Source organism: Indicator indicator, chromosome 11, assembly GCF_027791375.1.
Source record: "Indicator indicator isolate 239-I01 chromosome 11, UM_Iind_1.1, whole genome shotgun sequence".
Lineage (NCBI taxonomy): Eukaryota > Metazoa > Chordata > Aves > Piciformes > Indicatoridae > Indicator > Indicator indicator.
In genome coordinates, this window is record NC_072020.1 from 12,775,060 (window position 1) to 12,802,257 (window position 27,198).

The 27,198-nt window shown below is 39.5% G+C and overlaps 1 protein-coding gene across 1 annotated transcript in view; it reads left to right on the forward strand.

Moving 5' to 3' along the window:
* CNTNAP2 (contactin associated protein 2) overlaps positions 1-27,198 on the forward strand; it is a 664,834-nt gene that overhangs the window by 246,901 nt on the left and 390,735 nt on the right. Inside the window, exon 9 of the mRNA XM_054385136.1 lies at positions 9,829-9,978. Within this exon, the coding sequence (XP_054241111.1) occupies positions 9,829-9,978 (150 nt within the window). The remainder of the gene's footprint in view (positions 1-9,828; positions 9,979-27,198) is intronic.

A 27,198-nucleotide genomic window follows, 5' to 3' on the forward strand; every position in this document is an offset into this window, starting at 1 on the left:
TGGCAAATAGATAGCTCGATACCTTTTCAAATGTGTAAAGTGTGGTCATTGAACCTATACTTCCACAACCCCTAGTGAAAGGTGCAGTTGAGAGGAAGTGCTGATATACCCAGCTGGCAGGGAAACAGACTATTTCAAGTTTCTTTGCTTCTTAGAACTATTTTTATGCTGAAAGGCTGCTTTCATTAGATGCTTCCTCCCAAATGAACATATGAAATCTATTGTTAAAACCTAGGCAGGTTTATGGATATGTTTTCTGATTAATTTTGTCTTGACTTCAATGTTTAACTTGCATTGTCCAAGAGCAGTCTGTGAGGCATCATGCAGTACAATGCAAAACAGTGCTGCAGTGCTAGCAGTCTAATTATGTTTTGGTGGTTTTCATAGAAAAAACACTGCCTAGAGTCCAAATATTTTTATTGTGGTTCACTTTGAGAGATAGTGTATTATAAAGAATTGTATTGCAGAGAAAACATAATGCTTAAAAGAAGAGAAAAAAATATGTTAATCGTGTGGATCACTTGAAACAATCATTACATTAGGACCTTAATCTCCGTAAAGTTTACTAAGAACTTTTTTTTTCTCTGTTGGCTTTATGGCATGGAAAAACGTACATTTAGCAGAAGTGAAAAGTTAATCTGCCTGCAAATACATGCAAATTCTAGGGCAAATATATCCTTCTTGGGGCCAGGAGATGCCACTTGAACTTCTCCCTGTGAAGTAGGTTTAATACCCCAGAGAGTGCTGTGGCAGTGTGGTGGTTTATCACTTTTTTCCTTAATTTTGATAAAAGAGGACTTGTTGTTTGCTGTTCAAGTCAAGATCCTAATGTCCTCAGCAAATGCTTTAAACATTTTTGACTTGGCTGTATATCTGCAGTAGCAAACGGAGCAGCAGGACAGAAGTAGATCCGCAGAGCAGGACAGTTCATGCTGAGACCCGAAAGTCCATGCAATGTCATTTGCATGCTTGAGACTGTAGCTTGTTAGTTTGAACTTAGTTTCATCTAAAGGAAATACATTCCTCAAACTTTGAGACTAATACTAATGCAAAGCCAGGTCCACTTGGAGGGATAATTGCAAGAGTGGCTTTATACACACACTCCAGCAACAAAGTAAAAACTAAACTTGGTCTGCAGGTAAACCTCTGCCTCTGTAGACATCTGGCTCATACACAAAAAAGTCTTCTGATGAGTAGTGTTCACTGTTTCTGTTTATGGCTGACAAATTGGTCTAAAGAAAGGTTAAGTCCAGCCACCAGATGTCGTTCATAGGGTCTCAACCACAGTATGGACAGTCATTCAGAGAAGATAAGTCTTCAGAAGGCCAGCTGTATCCTGGGCTGCAAAAAAGAAGTGTGGGCCAGAAGGCCAAGGGAGGGGATTCTCCATCTCTGCTCTGCTGAGACCCTGGGTGGAATACCAGGTCCATTTCTGGAGTCCTCAGCACAGGAGAGACAGGGACCTGTTGGAGCAGGTCCTCAGGAGGCCACAAAAATTATCTGAATGCTATGAAGAAAAACTGAGCTGTTCAGCCTAGAGAAGTAAAGGCTCTGGGGAGACTTTGTGGCCTTTTTAGTACTTAAAGGCGTCTCTAAGAAAGATGGGTATAGACTTTTCAGTAGGGCCTCTTGCAACGAGACAAGGGGTGATGGTTTTAAACTAAAAGAGGTATATTCAGACTAGATAAAAGGAAGGATTTTTTGTTTTCACTGTGAGGGTAGTGAGACGCTGGCCCAGCTGGTAGACGTTCCATTGCTGGAAACATTCAGCGTCAGGTTGGATGGGGCTCTGAGCAACCTGATCTAGTTGAAGATGTCCCTGCTCACTGCAGTGGAGTTGGACTAGATGACTTTTAGAAGTCCCTTTCAGCCCAGTGCATTCTGTGATTCTATAGTACTGTTTCCTTCTGGTAGTGGAGTATTCCAGGTTTAAAGTTTGAGTTTAGTTGAGTAGTTTTAGTTTAATGAAAAATAATGATGAAGAAAATAATTAGTTGGTCACTGTGTGTGCTAGTGTATGTCATTTGGCATTTTTTTCTAGTGGGTAGCAGTGGGTTTGCTTTTCTACACTATTTGACTCTGCAGCAGAGGCAGAGGTTTGTCTAAATCCTTGTCAAAACTGCTATATTGTGTTCAGAAGAATAGTGCAATGCCTCTGCTGTTTATTCCATGAGGCACATGTACAATGAAGATAAAATGATAGAAAGGATTTTTGTATTATAGGATTAAGAGATGAAGAGGGCTTCTGTGTGAATTTCCTTGCTGAAAATCTTGTGCCTACAGCTTGGTACATCTTCTAAACAGGAGCACAATGGTCATGTCACAGATGCTGATTTAAAAATATTGCCAAATGAACAACATAAAAGCTGTGTTAGAGTATCACGAATAAAGTGATAAAGCTTAGTCACCTCTTCCCTCATCATATGCTTCAAGCTCTAAAAGAGGCTAGAAAATATACATTAAAAGACCTGCTTGGATGTCTGAGATGTATTTAGGCTCTGGATTGGCAGAAAGAATGTTTAAAGATATGCATGGCTTTTATAGCTTTGAGTGATTTTCTGCTAAAGCATGGTTTTAAAAATCCTTGTTGATTCAGAGCAATCTGCTGAGAAGCTCATCTCAGGGATTTCAATATCAAAGCAAAGTTACGTTTAATTTTGACTGTTGGTCAGGAACATGTTGATTTACCTTTAGCCACATGGAGGTTTTTTTCTGCATTTTGTATCTGCTTTTCCCTGCCATTATGACCCTTGCCACCAAGTTCTGTTTTGTTTGTAATTAAGTACTCTGTTCAAGCCAAAATGAGAGTGCTCAAGTTGGGCAACTGTGAGAAAAACTAAGGCATTATGAATTAATCTATGCTGCTTTTCTTTGTATGCTTCATGGAATCAGAGAATCGCTTGAGTTGGAAAAGACCTTCAAAATCATCAAGTCCAACCATTGAGTCTTAGGAAATTAAAAGCTACAGATTCACTTTTCTCTCCTGTCTGGAATATCTACTTATTTTATTTTTATGTATTATTTATCTGGCAAGAATGTGCAAAGAATAGGAGCTATCTCTATCTTGCTTTTCTAGGTATCTCAACTTGATTAGCCCAAAAGGAAGGAAAGGCAAAGTAGGTTAGCTTCTGTATTCTTTTTCACAGTCTGAATAATTGTAATGACAGAAGGGCTTCAAATTCAGAAAAGCCTCCTTCTCCAAGAAAAAAAAGACTAAAGCATAATATCTAGTGTGGATGAATGTGCCAAAAAATAGTCATAAAACAAGTTTCTTTCAGTTTCATGAGATGAAAAGGAAAGTTCCAGTTAGCTCACTTAAAATATTAAGAAGCTGAGCATATAAAAATAATAATTCAGTGCAGAATGGTATCTGGCAGGTGACTGTAAAAGCTATAAAGTGAAATTAAAGCTTTATGAGTATAATGCTGTTTCAAAGATGATTTATTCCTTATAATTTGCAAGAAAAGAAAAAATAAATAGAGACCTTTTTCTAAAAGAAATCTGGAGGTTTCTTCTATGAGAAATGTGGTTTGGATAAAGAGTGGTTAAATCACCAATTTTGGCAGTGATTACTGAAATTATTTGAAACCTAAGAATAGATCAGATTTTGCATTTGCATTCTTGTGCTTTTAAGTGAAGAGAGAAATGTTCTTGTGTTCTGTGTACTCTTAAAGATGTAGATAACTGCTTTCAGGTCTAAAAGATGATGATCTGTTATCTGGATATGGGCCACAGTGCTGTATAGTAATTATTGTTTTTACAGAATCACAGAACGGTGGAGGTTGGAAGGGACCTCTGGGGGTGATCTAGTCCAACCCTCCTGCTAAAGCAGGGTCATCCAGAGCAGGCTGCCCAGGATCACAATTTTCAGGTGGATTTGGAATCTCCAGAGAAGGAGACTCCACAGCCTCTCTGGGTAGCCTGCTTGAGGGCTCCAGCACCCTCACAGGAAGGAAGTTTTTTTTCATATTTGAGGCGGAACCTCTTGCGTTGCAGTTTGCGCCTGTTGCCCCTTGTCCTGTCTTGGGGCACCACTGAAAGGAGTCTGGACTGTCCCCTTGCTCCCCACCCTTTATCTATTGATCAGCATTGAGAAAATGCCCTCTCAGGTTGCTCTTCTCTAGGCTGAACAGCCCCAGGTCTCTTATCCTCAGCCTCTCAGTGCTGTCAGTTAAAAAGCAGGTAGAGCCAGATGATGATCTGGAATGAGTTTTGAGCCATTCAGGAACAGTTGTAATTGCTGTGTATAAGGTGTATTTGTTCGTTAACACCAACATTTTCTTTGCAAGCTGAAACACATACAGAGGTTCCAATTTCTATCTATATATAGTTTAATACCTATGGCATAAAAAGTCTGTGATTGTTTGTTTGTTTGTTTGTTTGTTTTCCCCTGAGAAAAAGAATGTGAGAAGAGCAGTGGAAGGAAAGGGAAAAGGCCTGGCTTGGAAAGCTGAAATTGTTTCAGCAATTGCATAATTCTGTGATTTTAGAGGATTTGTGGCTGTGTATATCAACAGACTGTATAATCTAGCACTTGTTAATAGCCACTGTGTGGGTCAGTACCTTTGTCAGGAGGATTTGATTCTATAAGATTAACTGTAGAAGAATTTGAGATCTTTTGTTGCTCCAGTTTTCTTAAGGCATAACTCGACCAGATGTTATCTTTCCAAGTTCTCTGTTATGTATGAAATTCTTGTACTATTTTGGTATTCGTTAATCTAGTCCTTCTTCCATGTCTATAATAAGCAAAACATCTGTTTCTTCTTGTTCAATCAAAGTGCCTACCTCAAGAGTCCTACTTGTAAAATAATGTCATTTGAATATAAATCCTAGATAGGGAGAATGCATTCGTTAATATACTTAATTTGCACATGAAACCAGCTTTTCCAGAATTCAGCAGGGAGTTTGTGGTTGAGGCAGTATGTTTCCTGTTTTTTTCTTTTTTTCCTTAGCATCTATACCAGAAAGTTGCAGTGAGGAAAAAAAATGCACATTAATATATGTAGCTGCTCAGATAAGAGAGATTTAGCTGCAATGAGAAATCACCATTGTTCATTTGGGATGTTGTCCATTCAAACTTTTCAGAAAAAAATTCTCTTAATAGAAAGAGCCATATTCTACTCTTAATGCTGACTCTCAGTTTACTGAAAAATCTAAGTTTGACTTTTTAAAAGTCCAAGCGGAAATAATTCCTCAATATATTTAAGGCATGTAATAAAAAATTGCAATAAAAACAAGTCATGAAGCTGTGCAAAGTTATCCTTCATGGGAGAGTATACCATGTATCCCAGTAACAATTTCAGTCCCTGAACAGTGTGTTATCTCATTAAGAAAGGAGAGTTTGTTCACACTGCTACTTCTAAAACACATGTAAATAACATAAGAACAGAACACCGGCAGAGATAAAAGTTGCTCTTAGTTACACCACTGGGGAGCAAAGTTGTATAAAGTGAGTACTTGCTGAGTGCTGGTGAGCAATCCTCATTAGCATCCCCAGGTAAACTCCAGGTAAAAATCATAGAATGGTTTGGGTTGGGAGGAGTTGTTAAAGGTCATCCAGTCCAACCCCTACTGCAGTGAGCAAGTATATTTTTAACTAGATCAGGTTGCTCATTGTCTAACCTGACTTTGACTGTTTCCAGGTATGGAACCTCTCTTGGCAACCTGGCTCAATGCTTCAGCACACTCGCCATAAAAAATTGGTTTCCTTCTACCTAGTCCAAATTTCCCTCTTTCAGTTTCAAGCCATCGCCTCTTGTCCTGTCACAACAGGCCCTGCTAAAGTGATTGTCCTCATTTTGCTTAAAGGCCCTCTTAAGTACTGAAAGGCTTCAGCAGAGTCCTCCCACAGCCTTCTCTTCCCCAAGCCAACCACCCCCAACTCTCTCAGCCTTCCCTCATAAGAGAGATGTTCCAGCACTCAGAACGTAGCAGTATGAGGTTTTCTAAGGAAATGTAATATTGCACTTGAAATTTTGTGGCCACTTTGAATCCCAGAAAAGTTGGCAATGTTACTCTTAGACAATAAAGCTCCTTAAGGATGGTTAATACATGTAGCTAAGAAGACAGTGTCCTTAGATTGTGAGCACTTTGTAGTCAATACAGCGAAGACTTCATGAAGCAGAAACAGTGTGATGTTTCAGGACCTGGTGGGAATAATGCCAGCTTGTAGGGGCAAATATTTTTCATACAGGCAAAATACCAGTGCCTCTAGCATACATCTCACAGACTTCAATGTACCTCCCTTAGTGTGCTTTGATAAATGCTGTAGACACAGAGAGACTGCATGGAATTAGCTCTCATACTCTGATCCACCTTCCCTCCTCTCCTTCTTGCTTTGAGTCATTACATTGTTCAGCTTACCAGTGGGATGCTAGTGAGCTTGAGGTGTTTTTCCTTCACTGCACTCTGGGAAAGGGTACCACAGACTGGCTAGAAGCAAACGTGCACTTCTTAGACTAACAAATTGCATGCCACATTCACTTGTTAATTCAGTAGAGAGCATTGTTTCTGTGCTTTAGGAAAGAATATTTCGGGCTTTTCAAGATGTGAAGTAGTCATAGTGACTTGGACAAATACTTTCCTTTTCCCCCAAAATAATAAATGTGAAGGCACTCAATTCATAAGCTGGTTGTGATGAAGACGATGGCTTTATTTTTCTGCAGTCTTAAGGCTATTTTTTCCTGGGAGAAGCTGAGCTGAGTTAATTTCTGTCTTGTTTTATGTCTCATGCTTCCTGAAAGAGGAAGTTGAACTCTCTGATAATAATTAGGGAACAGAGCATTGCAGCAGTAATAGCTATGTGGTCTGATGTATGAGACTACTTCTTTATCCTGCATACAAGGTTCCAATCCCTCTTCTAGTGTTATTTAAAATGCCATACAAGAACAACACAGGCATGGCAAAACTGATTAATGTGTGCAAAGCAGGCTAGAACATGCAGTCAAAAAATACAGATTAAAATAGCTGAAGTATTTCTCCTCTCCTGCAATGTTAAATTTAAACCACTTTCCTCCATAGTACCACTGGTTCATTCTTTTGTGAAAGGCTGTCTCCAGGAGGCGAAGATGGCAAATGAAGGCTTATTATAAGAAGCTGCAATTTCATGGCATAAGCACTTATCTTTAGCTCCATCAGTTGTTGTCATGGGTTGACCTTCACCAGCTGGCAGACACCCACCCAGCTGCTTTCTCCCAACCTCAACAGGACAAGAGGAGAAAATAAGATTGAGAAGCTCGTGGAGCGAGATAAAAGCAGGGACATCACATACCAAATACTGTTGCTAGCAAAATAAATTGAGAAAAATTTCTTTCCTGCAAGAGTGGTCAGGCATTGGAATAGGCTGCCCAAGGAGGTGGTGGAATCACCATCCCTGGAGGTGTTCAAGAAATGCGTGGACTTGGTACTTTGGGACATGGTTCAATGGCCATGGTGGTCTTAGTTTGATGGTTGGACTTGATCTTAGAGGTCTTTTCAAACCAATTGAAACCATAGAATGATTCTATCATTCTATGAATATTAATTTGATTTATTGCCAATTAAAATAAATTTATGCAGTAGGAAACAAAGACATTCATTAAAATAACACCTTTCCTTCTCCCTCTCCCAAGATGAGCTTCACTTCCTTGCTCCCTACTGCTCTACCTCTACAGGGGGTGGTCAGGACAAAGGAGCCCTGCTCAGCACCCCTGCCCCCTGACCTGCTCCAGTGTGGGCTCTCCACAGGCTGCAGCTCCCTCAGGAGAGATCCCCAGGGGAATCTCTGTGGGGAACATGCCTTGATGCCCTCCTGTCTTTCCTCCTGCCCTCCCCTTGCAGCTGGCAGGGCTATTCTCACAGGTGGCTTGGTTCTCACTTTCCCCTCACAGGTGGCTTGGTTCTTGCTCTTTCCTCGCCAGGCTTTCCAAAGGGGCCAGCCCAAGGCTGAGAATGCGCTGTGCCTTGCTCTGGAGCCTGCTCCTGAGCAGCCCTGGCCTGGCCTCTGCGCACAGAGCCTGTGGCCTGCCTGGCCTAAAGGCTTGGAATGCCTACAAAGGATGCCAAGTCAGCCTGTGGTGTTTCCAGGCAAGAAGGTAGATTTTGTGTAGGAGAAGGTTGCTATACAAAACTTCCTTTCAGCAGCCCGCAGATGAACAGAGAGACAACTTCAACAGTTGATCAGTTTGAGGGTCAGCAGGCTTGAGAGAGGGAACTGGCCAGGCCATATCAATGGACCCAAGCTAGTAATACTAGATTCAATGAGACCAAATACCAGGTCTGAACTTGGGTCACAACAACCCTATGAATGCTCCAGGCTTGGGGCAGAGTGACTGGAAGAGACCTGAGGATGTTGATCAACAGCTGACTGAACATAAGTTGGCAGTGTGCCCAGGTAGCCAAGGGGCCAACAACACCCTGGCCTGTATCAGGAGTGGTTGTGCTAAACGATCTTCAAGGTCTTTTCCATCATTATTCTAGTCACAATCAGTCAAGGTGTAAAAGCTTATCTTTTGATATAATAACATTGACACTGCAAGGTTGGCTGGTACTGTCCTGCCTAATGTTCTGTGATTTCTTGGTTGCTGCAATATCTCCTTTTCCGGTGAGTACTTCAGATGTACTCACCTCAGTGTGATGAAGGATCTTGCTGCTGGTTGTGTACCTCATGTTTAAGTAGCCAAGTTTTAATTTTGTCCAGAAGGCTTTAATTGTTGTTAGTTTCTTCAAGGCAGTACTTCATACCTTGAGAAAAAAATGAAACAGATTTTTTAATTTTAGGTCATCTCAAGCTGGAAATTTGAGATTTTAAGTATGTTCCTATAAACTTCAGTTGTAGTAACACATGCTGTAACAGGTTTGGTTTTAAACTGTATAAAAAGGTGTATCTCATTTTCCTTTATGAGTTTATGCTAACAATATAAAATATTTTTTCTGCGTTGTAATTATGTGTTTTTCTATTTCTTCTTTGTCAAATATAATCAAAATAAGAAAAAAGCATGCAAGCAGAGAAAGCTTTTCTCATGTTTACTATATTGCATCTTTCATCTATTCTTATACTAGAATGAGCAAATTTTGATAGAAAAAAATTCTTACTGATAATTTTTTAAGAGGTTTCTGCCACTTTTATTCACACTAATGAATATTCCAAAGTATAACACTCCATGGTATTTGAGGATTTGATCTTTTGTCTTAAACATGTGGAAGTAGTGGGGAAAAAGCTGTCATTAAATGTTTAGGTATAGCTGTTTTCTGTGGATATTATTCCTAGATCTTAGAAGATAATAATCTCTTGACTGTTTTGAAAATTTATCTCCATTATACTTCTGCTGATATGTGCATCCCACTTAATTTTAGAAACAGATTATTGCCTTGTGCTATGTTTTATTTTGACAAATAAATAATTTTCTAGGAAATATCTTGGGTTTGATAAAGTCAGCAATCACAAGCATAATGTGCCTTTTTGGACTTACTACTCACTGTAGTTAAATAGATTAATCAATACATTCTCCCTTTTGAACATGATCATATAAAGCATCTTTAGATGTTCTTTAGCAGTAAAATGTAGAATATGGCCTTTTGATGGGAAAAGTGAATGATAACATTTGTAGTTAGGCAAAATTACAGCTGACAGCATGGACACTTCAGTAGTTCCAAGACTTATATTTGTGATATAACGTTATTTGTTGGTAGTAGTTACTTTATTAGCAGTGCCTTGTTGTCACACTGAAATTATTTCATTCCTGCAGTAGCCTTCATTAAACATTACTTAAGGGAAAGAGACACACAAAACTCTTAAAAGTAATAAATATTGGACTAAGCAGAATATTCCAATGTGTTTTTTCTTCGCAGGCTCTGGTCTCAATGATGGGCAGTGGCATGAAGTCCGGTTCCTAGCTAAGGAAAATTTTGCTGTCCTCACTATTGACGGTGATGAAGCTTCAGCTGTTCGAACAAACAGCCCTCTGCAAGTTAAGACTGGAGAGAAATATTTCTTTGGAGGTAAAAAAAAAATAAAAAATCAAATATCTGCTTAAAGTGCTGTTGTCTTGTAAGCTACATAACAGGTGAAATGGAACTCAAGATGCAGTTCATTCATGTGGATCTTAATATGGCTAAAATGGCTAGGTTCCACTCATCAAAAAGTAAAATACTAAGCTTAATTTCACTTTTAAGAATGTTAATTAACAACATAAACCTTTAGAAGTTCTGTACATGAGTCCATCTGAGTTGGAATGATTTCTCAGATCTTCTCTGAACATTTTAGGGACCATTCACTGAAAGAGGAAACTTCCATTATTAGTTTAATGTCACTGAGAAGAGAGACAAACTTCCCAAGGGAAAAAAAAAAAAATCATTGTTCATGACAGGTCTGATTTCTTTAAGAACTGCCATGATTGATGATAATTAAGAAGCCTTAGGTTGTTCAGTATTTCTGCTATTGACAGACTAAAAAGTGGTTCTGCTAGTTGTAGCTTGAATGTTATTCCTCTTGCATGTGTTAGCATTTATAGAAATCAAAAAGGTCATCAAAAATCTTGGAATTTTTTATATTTAAATTTCCCTATTAAAAAAGCCAATTTACTGTACACTATAATTTACTGTATATACTACAATTTACTATATACTGTAATATTTTTATGCACTCCTATCTTGTAGGAGAAGATTATATTAAGGGTTAACTCAAATGTGTTATTTTTTGTGCTGTCAGCCAGCACAAAATAATATCCAATTTCACAACGATCTGCAGTCTCTGCTCAAGTAGGACTCTCAGCAAGCTGAAATACTAAGATAAAAAAAAAAACAGTTGTAAATGATACTTAAAACCTTTTGTCCCACACTTTGTCAAGTGCCCTGCACATGTGAGGTTGCACATGAAAACTTCAGGCAGAGAACATAAATTTTAAAAGCAGAATTTATCAGTGTTGAAAAATGGGTTAAGTTTTCTTTTTTAAACTTTCAAGGTGCATATCTAATCAAAATGAAAATGTGATGCTATGTACAGTCATAATGTTACCTAAGTGATAGAAAAGTTAATAGTTTATGAGGTATCCTAAGTAGAATGATGAAAAATTCTTTAAAGGTTATTCTTATTTCACTATTACCAAATTCAAGCTGATCTCTCACAAGAGGTAAACTTCTTGTTGCTGCACTATGCATCTTTTCCAATATCTGTAATTCAGATAGTGGGGTTTTTTAGCATATTGCCTCAAATAAGAGTTCTAGCATAGCCAGTTGGCACATACTAAAAGCCTGAAAATTATTTTGTTGTCAAAACATGGAACCTTCAATTTGTTAGAACAGTCTGAGATACTCTCATAAAATTAAGTTAATAAGCACACATGGGAGAAAATGGAAAGAAATGCCCTACATAATGCATCCGGCACTGAGCTTTGTTGATTTGGAAGGGAAAATCCCCAAAACATTATTACGTTTCTGCAGAGAGATTGATTGATTTCTTCTGAAATGTCTTATACATGTGACTTTTTGATTGTGAGGGAGAGATTGTCTGGTTTCTCCAGGTAGTTATAGCTCTTTCCGTCTGGGTTAATTTGTTGTTGTTTCAGTTAAGTTCTGAAATCTGTTTGACTGATAATTGTTGACCTGTACTTTATAATTCCACCATTTTTCCATAAAACAAGGTATTCATGTAGAAATTGTTCTAGTAGGCTATGAAAGTCAGTCATGAATTCCCTGAAGTGTCATTCCCACATCTGTTCACCCAAACACATGGTCCTAATCGCATAAGCTGTGGGGTTTTTGTTTTCCCGTGTTATCTTTTATAATCTGGGAAGCCTTGTAAAGGTACAGCAGAAGAATAGCAGTGTCCTGACCTTTGCATCACTTTTGGTTCAAAATAAGAAGCCTGCATTTGCAGCACTGTACTTTAGCTTTTTAAGTGACTCAAGCTGAGAATCTGAGAATGTTTTATTTCTGACTTGGATCTGAGGAACCTCTTGTTTTCACTCATGGTATGTTGATTAGAATTTCATTATGACTCAGGCCAGTATAACTGCACAAATGAGAGGGGGAATGCAGAGACAGAGGATGGTTGTGCCTTTATGCCTGGGATTAGAAATTTTGGCAGAGGCAGAAACAAGGCTGAAGTCAGTAACCCCTCCCTCTGTGCATGCAAATGGGTACAGTAAGGGCCAGTTGAATATTGCACAGACACTGAGGGGTTAACAAAAAGAATAGCTTTATGTACAGTTATATATGGTTATAGGCTGGCTTTTCCCCTTCTTCCCCTTCTTTTTCCCTCTCCCATGCTGGTGTATGTAGGAGGCTGGGTGACAACTGCCTATTACCCTTCTTTACAACTAATTATTTTTTCCACACTGGTTTTATTTTTTTTCTCTTTCCTGACTTGAATTTGGGTTTTGGTAAAGAAGTGAACTTTCTTTCCCTACTAAGCTCCAGGGAATGATGTTTCTTTGTTTTTTCCAATTATCTGCATATAACTAAACAAAACAAGCAAAAAAGGCAGAATAGAGAAAGTGAACCACACATTGTAGATGAGACCATTAACCTCATTTGCACTGCTGGAGATAAGGTGATTTTGTGAGGCATCTTAAGCTTGCTCCAGACCACCTAATAGCTGCTTAGTGCCCAGAGGAAATATTTGATTAGAAGCATAATTTTGACTTGTTTCTATTTTACAGCATTTCATTTTAATTGTGTCTGCTTTCCCTCTTCTTTTCACTGGCTTAAGGATGGGAGAGTGTTTAGTATGAGTGATAAATCTTCACTGAGGACAAAGGTATTGTTAATCCACTGTGTGCTGCTTTGTCTACCAAGCAGAGATGAATGTGCAGTGTTTCCTGTGAGACACCAATCTGTGGCATACCTGAAAGTCCTTCCATTCTGAATGACTGTACAAAACACATTCTGTATGGCATCTTGTTCCTGAAATACAATTCATTTATTTCTGAGAGCTGTGTTGGTCTAAAATCCCATAGAACTGGAGCTGGTGAAAGGAGGTGGGAAGTCAGTTGAAGGAGGAAAAAACACCTTCCTCTGTTTCACATGTGCTTGGCTTGTATGTACCTGCATCTTCCCTTCTAAAATCCTGTCATGGATAACCAAAGCCTTTGAGTGGTGTGTTTACCTTTTTTTTATCAAGTTATCCCTTGCTTTCTTTGTGCAAAGTGATCATTAACAGCACTTAGAGTCAAGGTTAGACTTCCTAGGTGGTGTTACTGGGATTTCAAAAGCACTCAGTGTCATCATAATCACAAGTATTACCAGAAAAGTGACACAGGGTTTTTTTCAGCTTAAATCCAAATGTGTTCAGCAAAATTAGAGGTGAGTTATTAAATCTGTCATGGTTTGGGCTAGACCAGCACCACCTCTGCTCGGTGCTATGCCTTCCCAGCTCAGTCTTCTCAGTGAGGCATTTTCTGCAGCTCAGGGCAGCTTTGCACAGACAGTGGCAGCTGGTGGCAATGGCAACGCTGATGGGGAGACTTAGCACCAAAGATTTGCGTGCAGACTAAGGGCTAAATCTTGTGTGTCACCTTGGGGTGTAGGAAGGAAAAGGTGCAGCTTTTTTTAGGGAAAAGGGGACAGACCAGGTGACCCAAAACTGACCAACAAGGGATTCTATCCCATGGGTTTCATGTTCACGATAAAGCTGAGGGAATACCAGGGTCAAGCGTCTTCCTTCATGGCCAGCATCTGAGGAAGACTCTGTCCATTCTGCCTTCAACCCTGATCCCTGACTTCCTGATTCCAGTTCCATAATCTGGCTCCTGAATCTGTTTCCCATCTCATATTGAGTCCAGTCTGGGAATTCCCCAGTTTCTGCCCACAGCATCAGTGGTGACAGCGACTAATTGCCATCAGGGGCTTGGGTTCAATATTGGTCTGTATCTATTTGTATCTATTTCATTTCATTCTTACTGTTTTCATGAAAGCTGGTTTAGTTTCTTTCCCAACCCATCAGTCTTTCTCCCTTATTCCCTTTCTCCGTCCTTTAGGAAGGCAGAGGAGTTCATGGAGAGCCTCTGGCAATTGTTTAGTGGCCAGCTTAGGACTGACCCTTAACAAGATGCTGTGTGACAAACAAATGGGACCAAACTAGCAGCATTCTCAGATTAGCTGTTACCTAGAGAAGGAAACTAAAGTCGCTGCTGACATTATTCTCTCATGCCTGCAGCTTCTCATATCTCAATAAATAATGCTGGTTTAGGGTTCTATTTGAATTTCTGCCTGTTAATCAGATTTATAAGATGTTAGAGCTTCAGTTTTGGTGGCCACTTGTTTCTTTAGCATTTATGACCTGAGATAGGATAGTGAAATTTGCATTCTTAAGGAAAGGGTCCTTTCAGTGTGACTGGAAATCTTTTTTATCATCATCATAACTCTACTGTAAGCTCAAACACAAATCCATGAAGGCAACACAAAGAAAATTCAAAATGACTCAGAGTATTGTGTGATTTTTGTGTATCTTCAGTATTAATCTTCAGAAATCCTCCCAGGTCAGTCCTACAAAATAATGATAAAAACAAGAAATGGAAAGAAAATAATTGGAATGTGCTGTAATTTTTAATGACCCTCATGTTTTGTATTGTTAAATCCGGGATGTTTATAAGTCAATAGATGAGCAGTGACTGAAGATGTGCAGAATGTATAAACATGAGCAAAGCAAGGAAGTACACTAAGCTTCTCTCTGCTATTTAATACGTGATACAAATTCTTTATCATCTCATCTGCTATCCAAACAATGGAACACAGCTCAATTCACACTCCTTTTAAACAGCTGAGAACAGGAGGAAATTGACCAACATTGCCCATTAACTTCAGTTCCATGCTTTTTTTCATCATACTCAAAGTTTTATGTATTTCAGAGAATTTGAATTTTAGACAAGTGAGACAAGGTGAAAGTAATGATGACATTCTATGACTGATTTTCAGCAATATTTTTAGTGGTGTTGAAATACTAAAGCCACCAAAACATTGTATACAACAGTACAAGCAGAAATCATGGAACTGTAGAATCATAGAATTGTTTTAGTTGGAAAAGACCTTTAAGATCAAGTCCAGCCATTATCTCATTCTGCAAAGTCTGGTGCTAAACTATGTCTGTCAGTACCATACCTCTGCATCTTCTGAACTCTTCTAGGGATGGGTATTCAACCACCCTCCTGAGGAGCCTATTCTGGTATTTTAAAACCCTTTCAGTCAAAAAGTTTCTTCTAATATCCAACCCAAACCTCCCCTGGTTTGGGGTTGAAGACCTCTCCTCTAGTCCTATCTCATGCTGGAGACAGACTGATCTGAAAAAATCCAGGTGCAAGCAGAAAGCTGATACTTTGTGAAGCCAATAAAAGATCAAATGTTTGATAATGTGAGTTTAGGAATGAATATATGGGAGCATGAGTCTTGCTGGAATAGCTTCAGCTTTTGTGCAAGGGTCTATTAGAGATGAGAAATGTCTGCCCACTAAAAATGAATGAATGAAGTTTCGAGATGCGCTCTCCTTGCTATACAACATAAATCTGTTTCTAAGCTGAAGATGTTAGCCCTAGAGTATATGTCTAGAGGGTTCTCAAAAAAAATAGTGTGAAGGAACTGAATCTCTTTTGATTTATTTTCTTGCATGCACTAAAGCAAATTTCTGTGCACAACAGATCAGAGAATGACAAATTTTTCAATAAATTTTCTTATTGGCATTTAAAACCAAGAAAGAACAAAGAATAAGGAAGAACCTGTTCTGTAGGGAATAAATCTGCTTTGACATGGAAAGATTGAACTTACCTCATGGAACCCTATTGCTGTAATTCTGTGTGTATGTGATATATTTCCTTTTACACTAAATACAGCAGTCATATTGTTGCCTGAGTCTTGGTTAGAAGCAAATTGTATCAATTCTCTGAATATTACAGAAAATTCAATTAAAAATAGAGAAAATTCCCTACATGTTATAGCTCTTGACTCCCAGGGGAAAGGAAAAGGCCTTGGCAAATTAGAAATACTTACTGCAAAAGGAAAACTTTTGAAGAAGGAAATGTCTGGTGAATACTCAGAAGAGAGCTATTGGAGACACACTCTGAAGTGACAGTTAAACCTTCCAGCTCGTATATCCCTCTTGCTGATGCTTTACTAGGTCAAGCTACAAGGTTATTAGTACCAATGGCAGGAAAAACTACTTACAGAAGGGGAAGGGCAGGTATTTAAATGATCAGTGACTGTTTAGAATCATAGAATTGTTTTGGTTGGAAAAGACCTTTAAGATCATTGAGTTTAGGAAGAATGTTTACTGGTACCAATCACCAGAGAGTATTAATTAAGCTTGTATAGTTTTAGAACACTAAAAATAATGTAATGCATTGATGGTGTTAGAAATCACACAAATATCTGTGTCAGTGTGTTGAATTGTGCTGTGAAAATGCTGTCATAATGTTAGTAACATTGTGACCAATACTGAGCAAGAGTGTGCCTGCCTTACATTGATTCTGCTGGTAGTCAGGCCACTTGCATGTTCCAGAAAATCAATCTATTATCATTGTAAACCTCAATAACTTTGGAAATCTGGTTTCATGAGCCATAACACCTTCACAGGTAAGCCTAAGAAGTGTGGGTCAGAAACGTGGGCAGTGAGGTGGATTGAGAACTGGTTGAATGACAGAACACAGAGGGTTGTGGTCGACGATGCAGGGTCTAGTTAGAGGCCTGTAGCTAGTGGTGTTTCCCAGGGGTCAGGACTAGGTTGTCTTGTTCAGCATCTTCATCAATGATCTGGATGAAGGGACAGAGTGTATCCTCCGTGGGTTTGCTGATGATACCAAACTGGGAAGGATGGCTGACACCCCTTCAGAATGTACTGCCCTTTCAGTAAGAAGTGAACAGTGAAGTTCAACAAGAGCATGTATCGAGTCTGGGGAAGAACAGCTCCCTCCCCTAGTACAGGTTAGGCACTGACCTGCTAGAAAGCAGCTTTATGGAGAAGGACCTGGCAGTGCTGGGGGACAAGTTCAGCATGAATCAGCTGTGTGCTCCTGTGGCCAAAAAGGCTAATGGTATCCTGGGGTGCATTAAGAACAGGGTGGCCAGCAAGGCTCTCCTGCCCCTCTGCTCTTCCCTGGTGAGCCCACATACACAGTTAATGTGACCAGTTCTGGGCTTTCCAGTTTAAGAAACACAGGGAACTACAGGAATAAAAAATAATCAGGATCCGTTCCAGAACTCAGCATATTACAGCATTTGTGAAGTGGGAGATAGAGCAAAAATACAATTATTGAGGTAAGAGCCTTGCCTAGCTTGTGTGGTCTGAGAATGGTGCTTGGTGCTGATGGTAGATACTGGCTTATCTATGCAACCTGACTGCAGCCCCAATTAAATTTATAATTACTCTCTGTTCTTCTAGTATATAAACAAACCACAGGTAGCCCTTTGTGTCTAGGGCAGGCTGGCAATTAAATGCTTTCATGTCTGCAGTCCCAGGTTGTTATTAACCACCTTTCACTGGAGACAACACATCCCATCCTGTAAGAAGTGGCAGCCTAGGCCTCTAACAGGAACTAGTGCTACTTTGGCAAATCATGAGGCAGATTTTAAAGGCTTCTGTCTTTCCAAAGAAAGAAGTTTATTGAATCTCAGTCAGTGGTTCAGAGATTATTTGTCTGCATAAAGCAGCAAAACTGAATTGTGGAACTGAAGCAGACTTTTTAAAGCCTCGTGTTTCTCTTGCCAGCAAAGCACTGAATTTACATGCCTAATACTTTGCAGTAGGAAAGTAACACATTGGAGATGCACAAATCTCCAGTGTGGATTGCTGATGACAGCTGGTTTAGGCCCAGTTTAAGGGCATGCAATTACTTTTTCAGTGTCAAAGTACATTTGCTTTAAATTTCATTCAGGGTGGACAAGGATTTGATATTGTAGTACTGAATATTTACTATATACTCTCTTTAGCTAGAAGGGAGCTGATCTTTAACCAGCAAACTACTAGACCATTTTGGGCTATTGAGTGTTGTCAAACACATTGTCATTCAGCTGATTCACTGGAGGGTCACAATCTTTTCTTCTGTTCTTTTTCTTGTTAACTAAAGCAGGACAATTTATCTGTAGTTGGACAGTTAGTGTAAATGCTAAACCAGTGAGCTGTTGACAAATCCTGTTGTTTATGAATGAAGAGAAGCAAGTGGAGACTTTTAAGGGATAATGGTCATTGTCAAAGTTATATTGTTAACTGGAGAAGAGCAAAACTAGATCTGTTGCCAGAGCAATAAAAGATACTCTTAGCCTTTTTGAGTTCATCACCCATGACAGCAAGTATGTGCATTAACTTGGATGATCCTGAGAAGTTATTTTACAGACTTTTCTGCCTCTGGACTGAGACCTGCATGCTCATCATTTGATCTCATCCAACAAAACCAAGTGAGATTAGACACTGTGACTAGTAATACATAGTGACTGAAAATCCTTCAGTAAACATTTTTTTTTTGGCAGTAAGAGCAAGCCAAATAGTAGTGTAGACTGTGCCAGTTTGTGTGTTTGCATAGGAAGAGTCTTGCTTTAATCTATAGATAGCACTAAGGATATTTACTTGTGATACTTTTTTCCAAGTAGATGAGGCCTCAAAAAGAAGCAGGTTTTAATGATGGTTGAAAACGCTTCATCTTCTTGTACTTAATTTTTCATCACTCTTACTGATCAAATTTCCTGAAACACTTCCTGCACTTGCATTGTCATTTTTGTAATAATTTTGGTTTTATTTCAACAGATTGATGTTAATATTTTGAAAACTGATTCTTATATTTGATTCTGTGAGTTGGAAGTTTTCTGTGGATCTTTAGAATCAGTTATTTTTTTCAATTATCTAGGCCCATTATGTTTGCACTGGCATCATAACCAAACTGAGTGGCATTGGAGCTCTCTCATTTATGCTTATTGACTTTGCAATTTATGTTCTCCATGGACTTAATAAGAGCTCTTCCTCATTGCAGTATTGCTTTTTGCCAAGAATCTAGACAACAAGAAGGGAAGACATGAGTAGGAGGAGAAGTTTACTACTTTTAATTATTTGAACACCTTAAAGATCATGGACTGGATGAACAGTGCTCATGCTGTTAATGTCACTGTTATTCTGTAGATACATAGTGGAAAAGCTGGAAACAGCACAAAGAGATGGAATCCTATGTATCTTGATGCATGTTGAAGCAAGGGCACTGAGGAATTATACAGCTCAAATAACTAATGAATCTTAAATATTTTTGTGAATGGTGGGGCTCCTTTTATCAGTTGCACATCCTTGTTTCATTTTGAAGCAGATTTTAATGTATTTATGATCTCAACAGAAGTCAAATATGATAGATCTTTATAAATGCAGTAAGTGATCTTTTCTGGAATCCTACAAATATTAGCAGCAAGATTGTTATCTTGTGCTACTGCCCAAAAATATAAAAATACCATACCACCACAGCATCATACCACCTATCACTTAGTAAGCACAGTTCTCATTTGGCCTCACTTTGCTGCATAAAATCAGCGGTTCATGTTTGCTTTTGAAATGTGATCACTCTTGCATTCTTTTGCAGTACCCAAACCTTGTAAAAACAATGCCCACAGTTGATGCCAGCAGTAGTTAACCTGGAAAATAATTACAGATCTCTGTTCTCAGGGATGCTAAGTCCTGGGTGTTTTGGTTTAAAACCAGACTCTTCATGGTTTCCTGATTTTGTAGTTCTGTGGTTACCGGACCTAGATAATCTCAGCTGTCAGTGTCAGGTTTACCGTAAAAATGTGAGTGTATCCCATTCCCTTTTCCCACCTCATATTGTCAGGCCCCGCTCAACAAGCTGAAGTGAATTCTTTAAATCTGCATCAACTTTATGATGACATTTTGGTTTTGTGCTATAGTCAAAGCTTTTGTTCTTATTTAATGTGCTCTGCCATTCTGTAACACGTTCTGTTATAGGAAAGCACTGGTTATCATTTTTACATGATTGTATTTCATCACTGAAATTCCAATTTCCTAAAAAATCCTTCTGTAATGTAGTGGAATCATTTTGTATTTTATATTGGACACTTTTATGATTCAGTTGGAGGGTGCTGAGCCTCTTTCTCTAGACCATGCTTTTGCCAGGAAAGATTGGATCAAATGATCCTTGAGGTCCCTTCTAACAGGGTATTTGATGATTCTATGATCTCTGCTGACTAACTGTAATTTTTTGTCTTCCTTGATAATAAGTGCATATTTGACTTTTTCAATGACTAGTTTTCTAGCCTAAATTAAAGATTGGATAAAAATGGATTTCTATTTTTTCCTACTAAAATTCTGCCCTGGGGGAAATGAAGCAAGCTATTTGGAGAGGGTTCAATACATTCCAGCATGTCTGTATGTGACTCTTAGCAAGCCAATTAATGTCTGCCATTCAGTTCAGCTACATACAAAACAATGTTAGAAGTAGTATATGGGGGGGGACTAATTAAAAAAAATCACAGGATCACAGGATGTTAGAGGTTTGAAGAGACCTTGAAAGATTATCTAGTCCAAACCCCCTGCCAGAGCAGGATCACCTGGAGCGGATCACACAGGAATACATCCAGGCAGGTTTTGAATGTCTCCAGAGAGGCAGACTCCACAACCTCTCTGGGCAGCCTGTTCCAGCGCTCTGTCGCCCTCACAGTGAAAAAGTTTTTCCTTATGTTTACATGAAATCTCCTATGCTCCAGCTTACACCCATTGCCCCTTGTCCTATCACTGGACATCACTGAGAAGAGTCTGTCTCTTTCCTCCTGCCACTCACCTTTCACATATTTATAAACATTAATGAGGTTGCCTCTCTGTCTCCTCCAAGCTAAAGAGCCCCAGCTCCCTCAGCCTTTCCTCATAATTGAGACATTCCACTCCTTTAATCATTTTTGTAGCTCTGTGCTGCACTCTTTCAAGCAGTTCCCTGTCCTTCTTGAGCTGAAGAAAATGTCCTTGGAAAACTACATTTGGTTTCTGATTCATAGAATCATAGAATTGATTTAGTTGGAAGAGACCTTTAAGATCATTGAATCCAACTATCAACCTAAGACTGCCATTAAACCATGTCCCAAAGCACTCAAAGTGGTTCTTGTACATCTCCAGGGACAGTGACTTCACCACCTTCATGGGCAGCCTATTCCAATGCCTGACCATTCTTTCAGTAAAGAAATTTTCCTTATTTCCAACATAAACCTCCCCTAGTGCAACTTAAGGTCATTTCCTGTTGTCTTGTCACCTGATAGTAGGGAGATGAGACCAACCCTTACCTCACTCCCAAGTCCTTACAGGGACTTGTAGAGAGCAATGAGGTCTCCCTATTTGCAATACTCTGATATTAATTTTCCTTGGATATTCAAGTTCTATTTTTTATTTCTAAAAATAGTTACAAAAAGCTCGTTTTAAGCCCTAAAAATGCATACTTACTTATAGTGGTCAATTTTGAAATTTGAGCTCTTCCAAAAGCACTACTGCATGAATCCATCAGGTTGAGGCCCCATAGCTGGAGACATTCAAGGTCAAACTTGATGAGGCCCTGAGCAACCCGATCTAGTTTGAGATGTCCCTGATTGCTGCAGAGGGTTCGGACAAGATGACCTTTGAGTGTCCCTTCCAACCTGATGCATTCTGTAATTCTATGTACAATACTAAACCAGAATGAGCTTTTAATTGCTGACATAATTTCAGTTTGTGAGTTGAAAACAAATTGCTTATTTACTCTCTGATGAAATTCAGAAATAATTTCCTATATAATAAATAAGTTTAGGAATTTTGTCATCTCCTTTATGAACAATTTGCTGCCTTCTTTCCCCAAAGCAAACATTTGGTGCTTCTGTATCTTTCAATAAATTACTGAGGGTTCTGCTTTAATAAATTACAGTCTGAGAGACTTATTGCAAGACTTCTTTAAAGGGCATTTGTGAGTCAGTTTAGATTTATAAGAGAATGACAGAATGCAAATCAAATTTCCAGTTATTGTTATTGATATTAGTGTTATTACAAATTAATCATCTTATGCACAAGGGATAAAGATGGCACATCCAGGGATATGCTTTGAACATGCACTGAAATGAATACTCTTGAAAGAGTAATGTGACTAAATCTTCCTGCTTATTAATATATTTTTGACAAGCAGTTAATTTACTGAGATTATATGAAGAGATTTGTACTAATAAAGTTTCTAATAATATTGAAGTGGTACTGTGTTCCAGAGGGACCATATTGGGTGAAGCCTAGTGGATGAAGGAATAGATGTGGATGGTAAACTGGCTGCTCATGGCTTGGACAAGTGGACACTTTGCTTGGTGAAAAACTGACTGGAGCCTAGAGAGTGGTAGTGAACGGAGTTAAATAAAGTTGGTGACTGGCCATGAGTGTCAATCCCCTGGGCTCAGTATTAGTATTGGTGCCAGTTTTTCTAAATATTTTTGTCAGTGGTCTGGATGAGGAGATTGAGACACCCTCAGTAAGTTTTAGATGACGCTACTCTGGGAGGGAGCGTTGATCTGCTGGAAGATAAGAAGGCTCTGCAGAGGAATCTGGACTTGGCTGGATTGATGAGTCAAGGTCAGTTGTATGAAATTCAACAAGGCCAAATGCTGGGTCACAATAATGCCATGAACAATCCAGGATTGGGGCAGAGTGGCAGGAAAGCTGTCAAGGGGTGCTGAGTACGAGCTAGCATGTGCCCAGGTGGCCAAGAAGGCCAACAGCATCCTGGCCTGGATCAGCAGTAGTGTGGCCAGCAGGACCATGGAGTGATTGTGCCCCAAGTTGTGCCAGGGGAGGTATAGGCTGGATATTAGGAGGAAGTTCTTCACAGAGAGGGTGATTGCCCATTGGAATGTGCTGCCCAGGGAGGTGGTGGAGTCGCCATCGCTGGAGACGTTCAAGAGGAGACTGGATGAGGCAACTAGTGCCATGGTCTAGTTGATTGCTTAGGTCTGGGTGATTGGTTGGACTGGATGATCTTGGAGGTCTCTTCCAACCTGGTTGATTCTATGATTCTAGACTCAGCACTGATGAGGTTTCACCTCAAATACTGGGTTCTGCTTTGGGCCCCTCACTCCAAGAAAGACATTGAGGTACTGAAATGTGTGCAGAGAAGGGCAAAGAAGCTGGTGAAGGGTCAGGAGAACAGGTCTGATGAGGAGTGGCTGAGGGAATTGGGGGTGTTTAGTCTGCAGAAAAGTAGGCTGAGAAGAGACCTTCTTGTTCTCTAACACTTCCTGAAAGGAGGTTGTAGTGAGATGGGTGTTGGTGTCTTCTCCCTAGTATCAAGTGACAGAATGAGAATAAATGGCCTCAAGTTGTACCAGGGGAGGTTTAGACTGAATAATAGGAAAAGTTTCTTCACTGCAAGAGTGGTCAGGCATTGTAGTAGGCTGCCCAGGGAAGTAGTGGAGTCACCATCCCTGGAAGTGTTGAAAAAATGTGTAGATGTGGTACTTAGGGGCAGAGCTTAGTGGTGGGCTTGGTGATGGTCTTTTCCGATCTTAATAACTGTATGGTTCTGTGATTATTTAACCTTTATTACAGACCACTGGTTATAGTGCCACACACTTACTCATTTGTAAGGACTCCTTTCTCAAGCAATTGAAACATCTCATTCCCACTTAAATCCAAGTCTGGACAATGTGTGCTGAATAGTGTGTACTTGTCTGTATCTGCCTCTTGAATTTCTTCTCCTTCATTCCCTTGGTTAATCTGATTCTAGAAACATATTAATTTCTACAATAACTGATATGCATTTTTGTGATTGTGCCTTTACTTTCTATCCTGTCTCTACACATTATCACGTCTTTTGTCACTTAGTGTTGGTTTTGACGCCCTGCATTCTTTGGGCAGCATTCTTCCTCCTGTTCTGTACCTCCCCTTTTCTTCCCTCCACCTGATTTTTGCCTCCATCCTCCCTCCCTTCTTTCCCAACATACTGCCCAGTATCTCTCAATAAAAGTGGAGAGATGAATGATTCCTGTTGCAAGAAGGGAGCATGAAGCCTGAGCACAGTGCACTGTAATTTGTCTTCAGTCTGAATGCAAAGCAGACTCTATCACGCATGCTGCCAGGCAAGGTTGAAGGATGGTAGCTCTGATGGGTTTATCATGTGTCCTCATCTCTGTGAAAGCTAAATGCAAACATAGAGCTCCCAGGCACTGGTTGAATATGTACTGATAGCATATTGCTGCTGGCACTTAAATTAAGGTCCACACTGAAGTGTCAGCATATTTTTCTTTTGAAAGGGGCAGGAGGTTTATACATAGAATCATGAAGACAGCAATTTCAAGGAAGGTGTCATATGTTGCTAGAAATGCAGTTTAAGATGTAAAATGTATTACTGAATTACTCTTCTTGGATGAAGGCAAAAAAAGGTTTCACTTTCAGGTAAGCATACCTCATCCACATATTGCCTCGTGGAACATTTAAATAAGACTTTGGTGTATGGGTCGGAAGGACTGATATTAGTGATGGCCCAGAATGAAAAGTTCATGCATTGTTTGTGACAGCAAAAGAAGACTTCAGGAGAATCAGCGTGTGAGACAGGATATAAGTGAAGAAGTGCAACAAGCCTCTTCAAACACAGCTGTGTCACCAGGCTTCCTAAATTAAATTTTTTCATCTCCCCTTTCTTTTGTTCTCTCTTTCAGAGTGCATACCCCTAGCTATCCACTTTCTTTATTTAATTTTTACTGCAGAGGAAAGTTAGAGAGTGTGACTCTCCCGTTACCAGCTTGGCTGATTCTGTCATTCTGGAGACATTCAAAGCCTGCCCAGATGTGTTCCTGTGCAACAGGATCTCAGCAAATCTGTTTTAGCAGTGGTTTTGGATTAGATGATCTCTGCATGTCCCTCCCAACCCCTACCATGATGAAATTCTATGTTTCTGTTAAGTTCTTGTGGCCCTGAAGAAAGCAGGTGGTTGAATAAAAAATATGACAATAGTGATGATGAGAAGGTTTAACCTCACAGATGAGAGATGAACTTAACAAAATAAGGAGAAAAACTCCAGTGTAACAGCCAAGAAATTAAAAATAAGGAAGAGAGTCAGGGTCCTGCAGTTATTAAAGTGCTCATCTTCTGGTATGCTTTTCAAGATTATATTTTACACTCTTATCTTAATTTCTTTGTGAGCATGATGCTTTTCCCTTTCCTATGTGTGCTGTTGAGGACATTAGCTCCTCTTTTGTTTGGTTGGTTGGCTGGTTTTGTTTTCTTTTGGTTTGGGGTTTTGGTTGGGGTTTTCTTGGGTTTGTTCGGTTGGTTTGGGGTTTGTTTTGTGGTTTTGTTGCTGTTGGGTTTTTTTCCCCCTTTGGTAGTTAATATCCTTGAAGATGGATCATACTGACATCCAAGGCCAGAAAAGACTTTGTATTTTGCCTGTACTTTGAAAAACAAGAAGATACTCTATAAATCTCCAGGATAGGATCAAATTGCTTTGGCTGTGGCCACATGTGAAACAGGTTCTCCCTGTGGGTAACTGACAACAACATAAACTTAGCTTCAGCCCCTTATCAGTCTGTTCCAGAGTATTTGCTTCATTTGAAATTGTTGAGGATGTGTTGTTGCTTAAGGTGCTTGTCATATCTCTCCTGGCTTATCAAAGATTAAGCATGCAGAAGGCTGGGTTTGCTGATAGTTATTAAAAGGTTTTGTGAAGAGGTTAATGCATGTCTGTCCTCTGGTAAGACCTCAGCTGGGACCTTGTTCTAATATGTCTTTAGCTCATGAACATTAGCCTTTTTCCCTTGTGGGAAAAGTCTAACTGTCAAGCAGTGGCATTAAAAGTCCTTAAAAGTGGATCATGTTCTGCAAAGAAACATGTTTATGAGCACACCGACCTTTCTGTTCCAAAAATGTTTACAGCCTGCAGAGCTAAAATAAGTGTTGCTTTCTGAGCCTGTGCTAGATGTGTTCTACTACCAGGAACTTGTGAATTGCTCCTTGACCTCAAGTACCATCATAAAAATATGACTTTTGACATCACAATGTGCACTTGTGTCAACTGTGCAACTTGACATAGGTGGGTTGGCATTCTCACCACCTTGCTCACCAGCCACCATGCGCTGAACACAGGAATATGTGCGGAACCCTCAAAGAACTCATCTCATATAACAATTTTCAAAACACAGACTACAGCAATGTAGCAAAATGTCTTCATGATGTAAAAAGAATGTCATTTTGATTGTCACTGTCCACCTTTCATTAACTTCCACAACTTCTGGGAAGGATCGTATGGAAACTCTATGTCTTGGTCCAGTTGGCAAGTGATAAGGAAAAAGAGTTGTTGCTTTCATCAATATGTGTACTTGTGCTTGGTAGTGCCCACTTCTTATTTCACCCAGCACTTGTCCTCAGTCATTGTAGTTCAGGGGTCATTCTAATCCCCACCAGCTTCATAGGATCAGGGAATCATTTTGGTAGGAAAAGTCCTTAGAATCGAGTTCAACCGTTCTCTAACTCTACCAAGGCTGGTGCTAAACTATGCCCTTCATCACCATGTTTCTTACTCTCCTAAACAAATCCAGGGTTGGGGGTTTAACCATGTCCCTGGGGAGCCTGTTTCAATATTTGAGAACCCTTTCAGTCAAGAAGTTTCATTTTTCATTTAATCTTTTCATTTCCAATCTAACCCTCTCCTGGTGATGTCATTTTTTTCTCTGAATTATCATCTTAAATCTGGAACATGAGTTATCATCCTAAATTTGCATGGCAGGAGGTCAGATGTGCAGAGATCATCTCAAAGAGTTTAGGTTTGATTTCTTTGAAGTTCAAGTTTCAGTATAATTGGCTCAACATATTGCGGGGTATCTATGCGTTAAAGTAAAGCAGTAGTAGGTGATTGAGTCATTCAGTACATGGGTCACAGTAGGAATGCTCTAAACCATCAGCATCTTTGGATATTTGTGATGGGTTACTCATGCAGAAAGAAAACACCTGAGTGAGACTAATGCTTTACTGCTGCTCTGCCTTCTCTGCAAGTGAATTTTTTTTTAATGATACTTTTGATCTGTTTTAAGTTGTGTTTAAGGAGCTGAAGAAGGGAAACCAAATTTGTCAGAAACTTTAGGAATGCTGTGGGAACTGTAAGGAAGCTCTTGCATTATGTTACCCTGATCTAACAAACGGAAGCTGCTTTGTCTTGTTTCTCTCTCCTTTCAGCCTAAGATCTGGCCTCCTGCTTTCCTAGGTCAGATATTAGGTCATAGCTATCCTGTCAAATCAGACCATGCAGATATGTAAGCAGT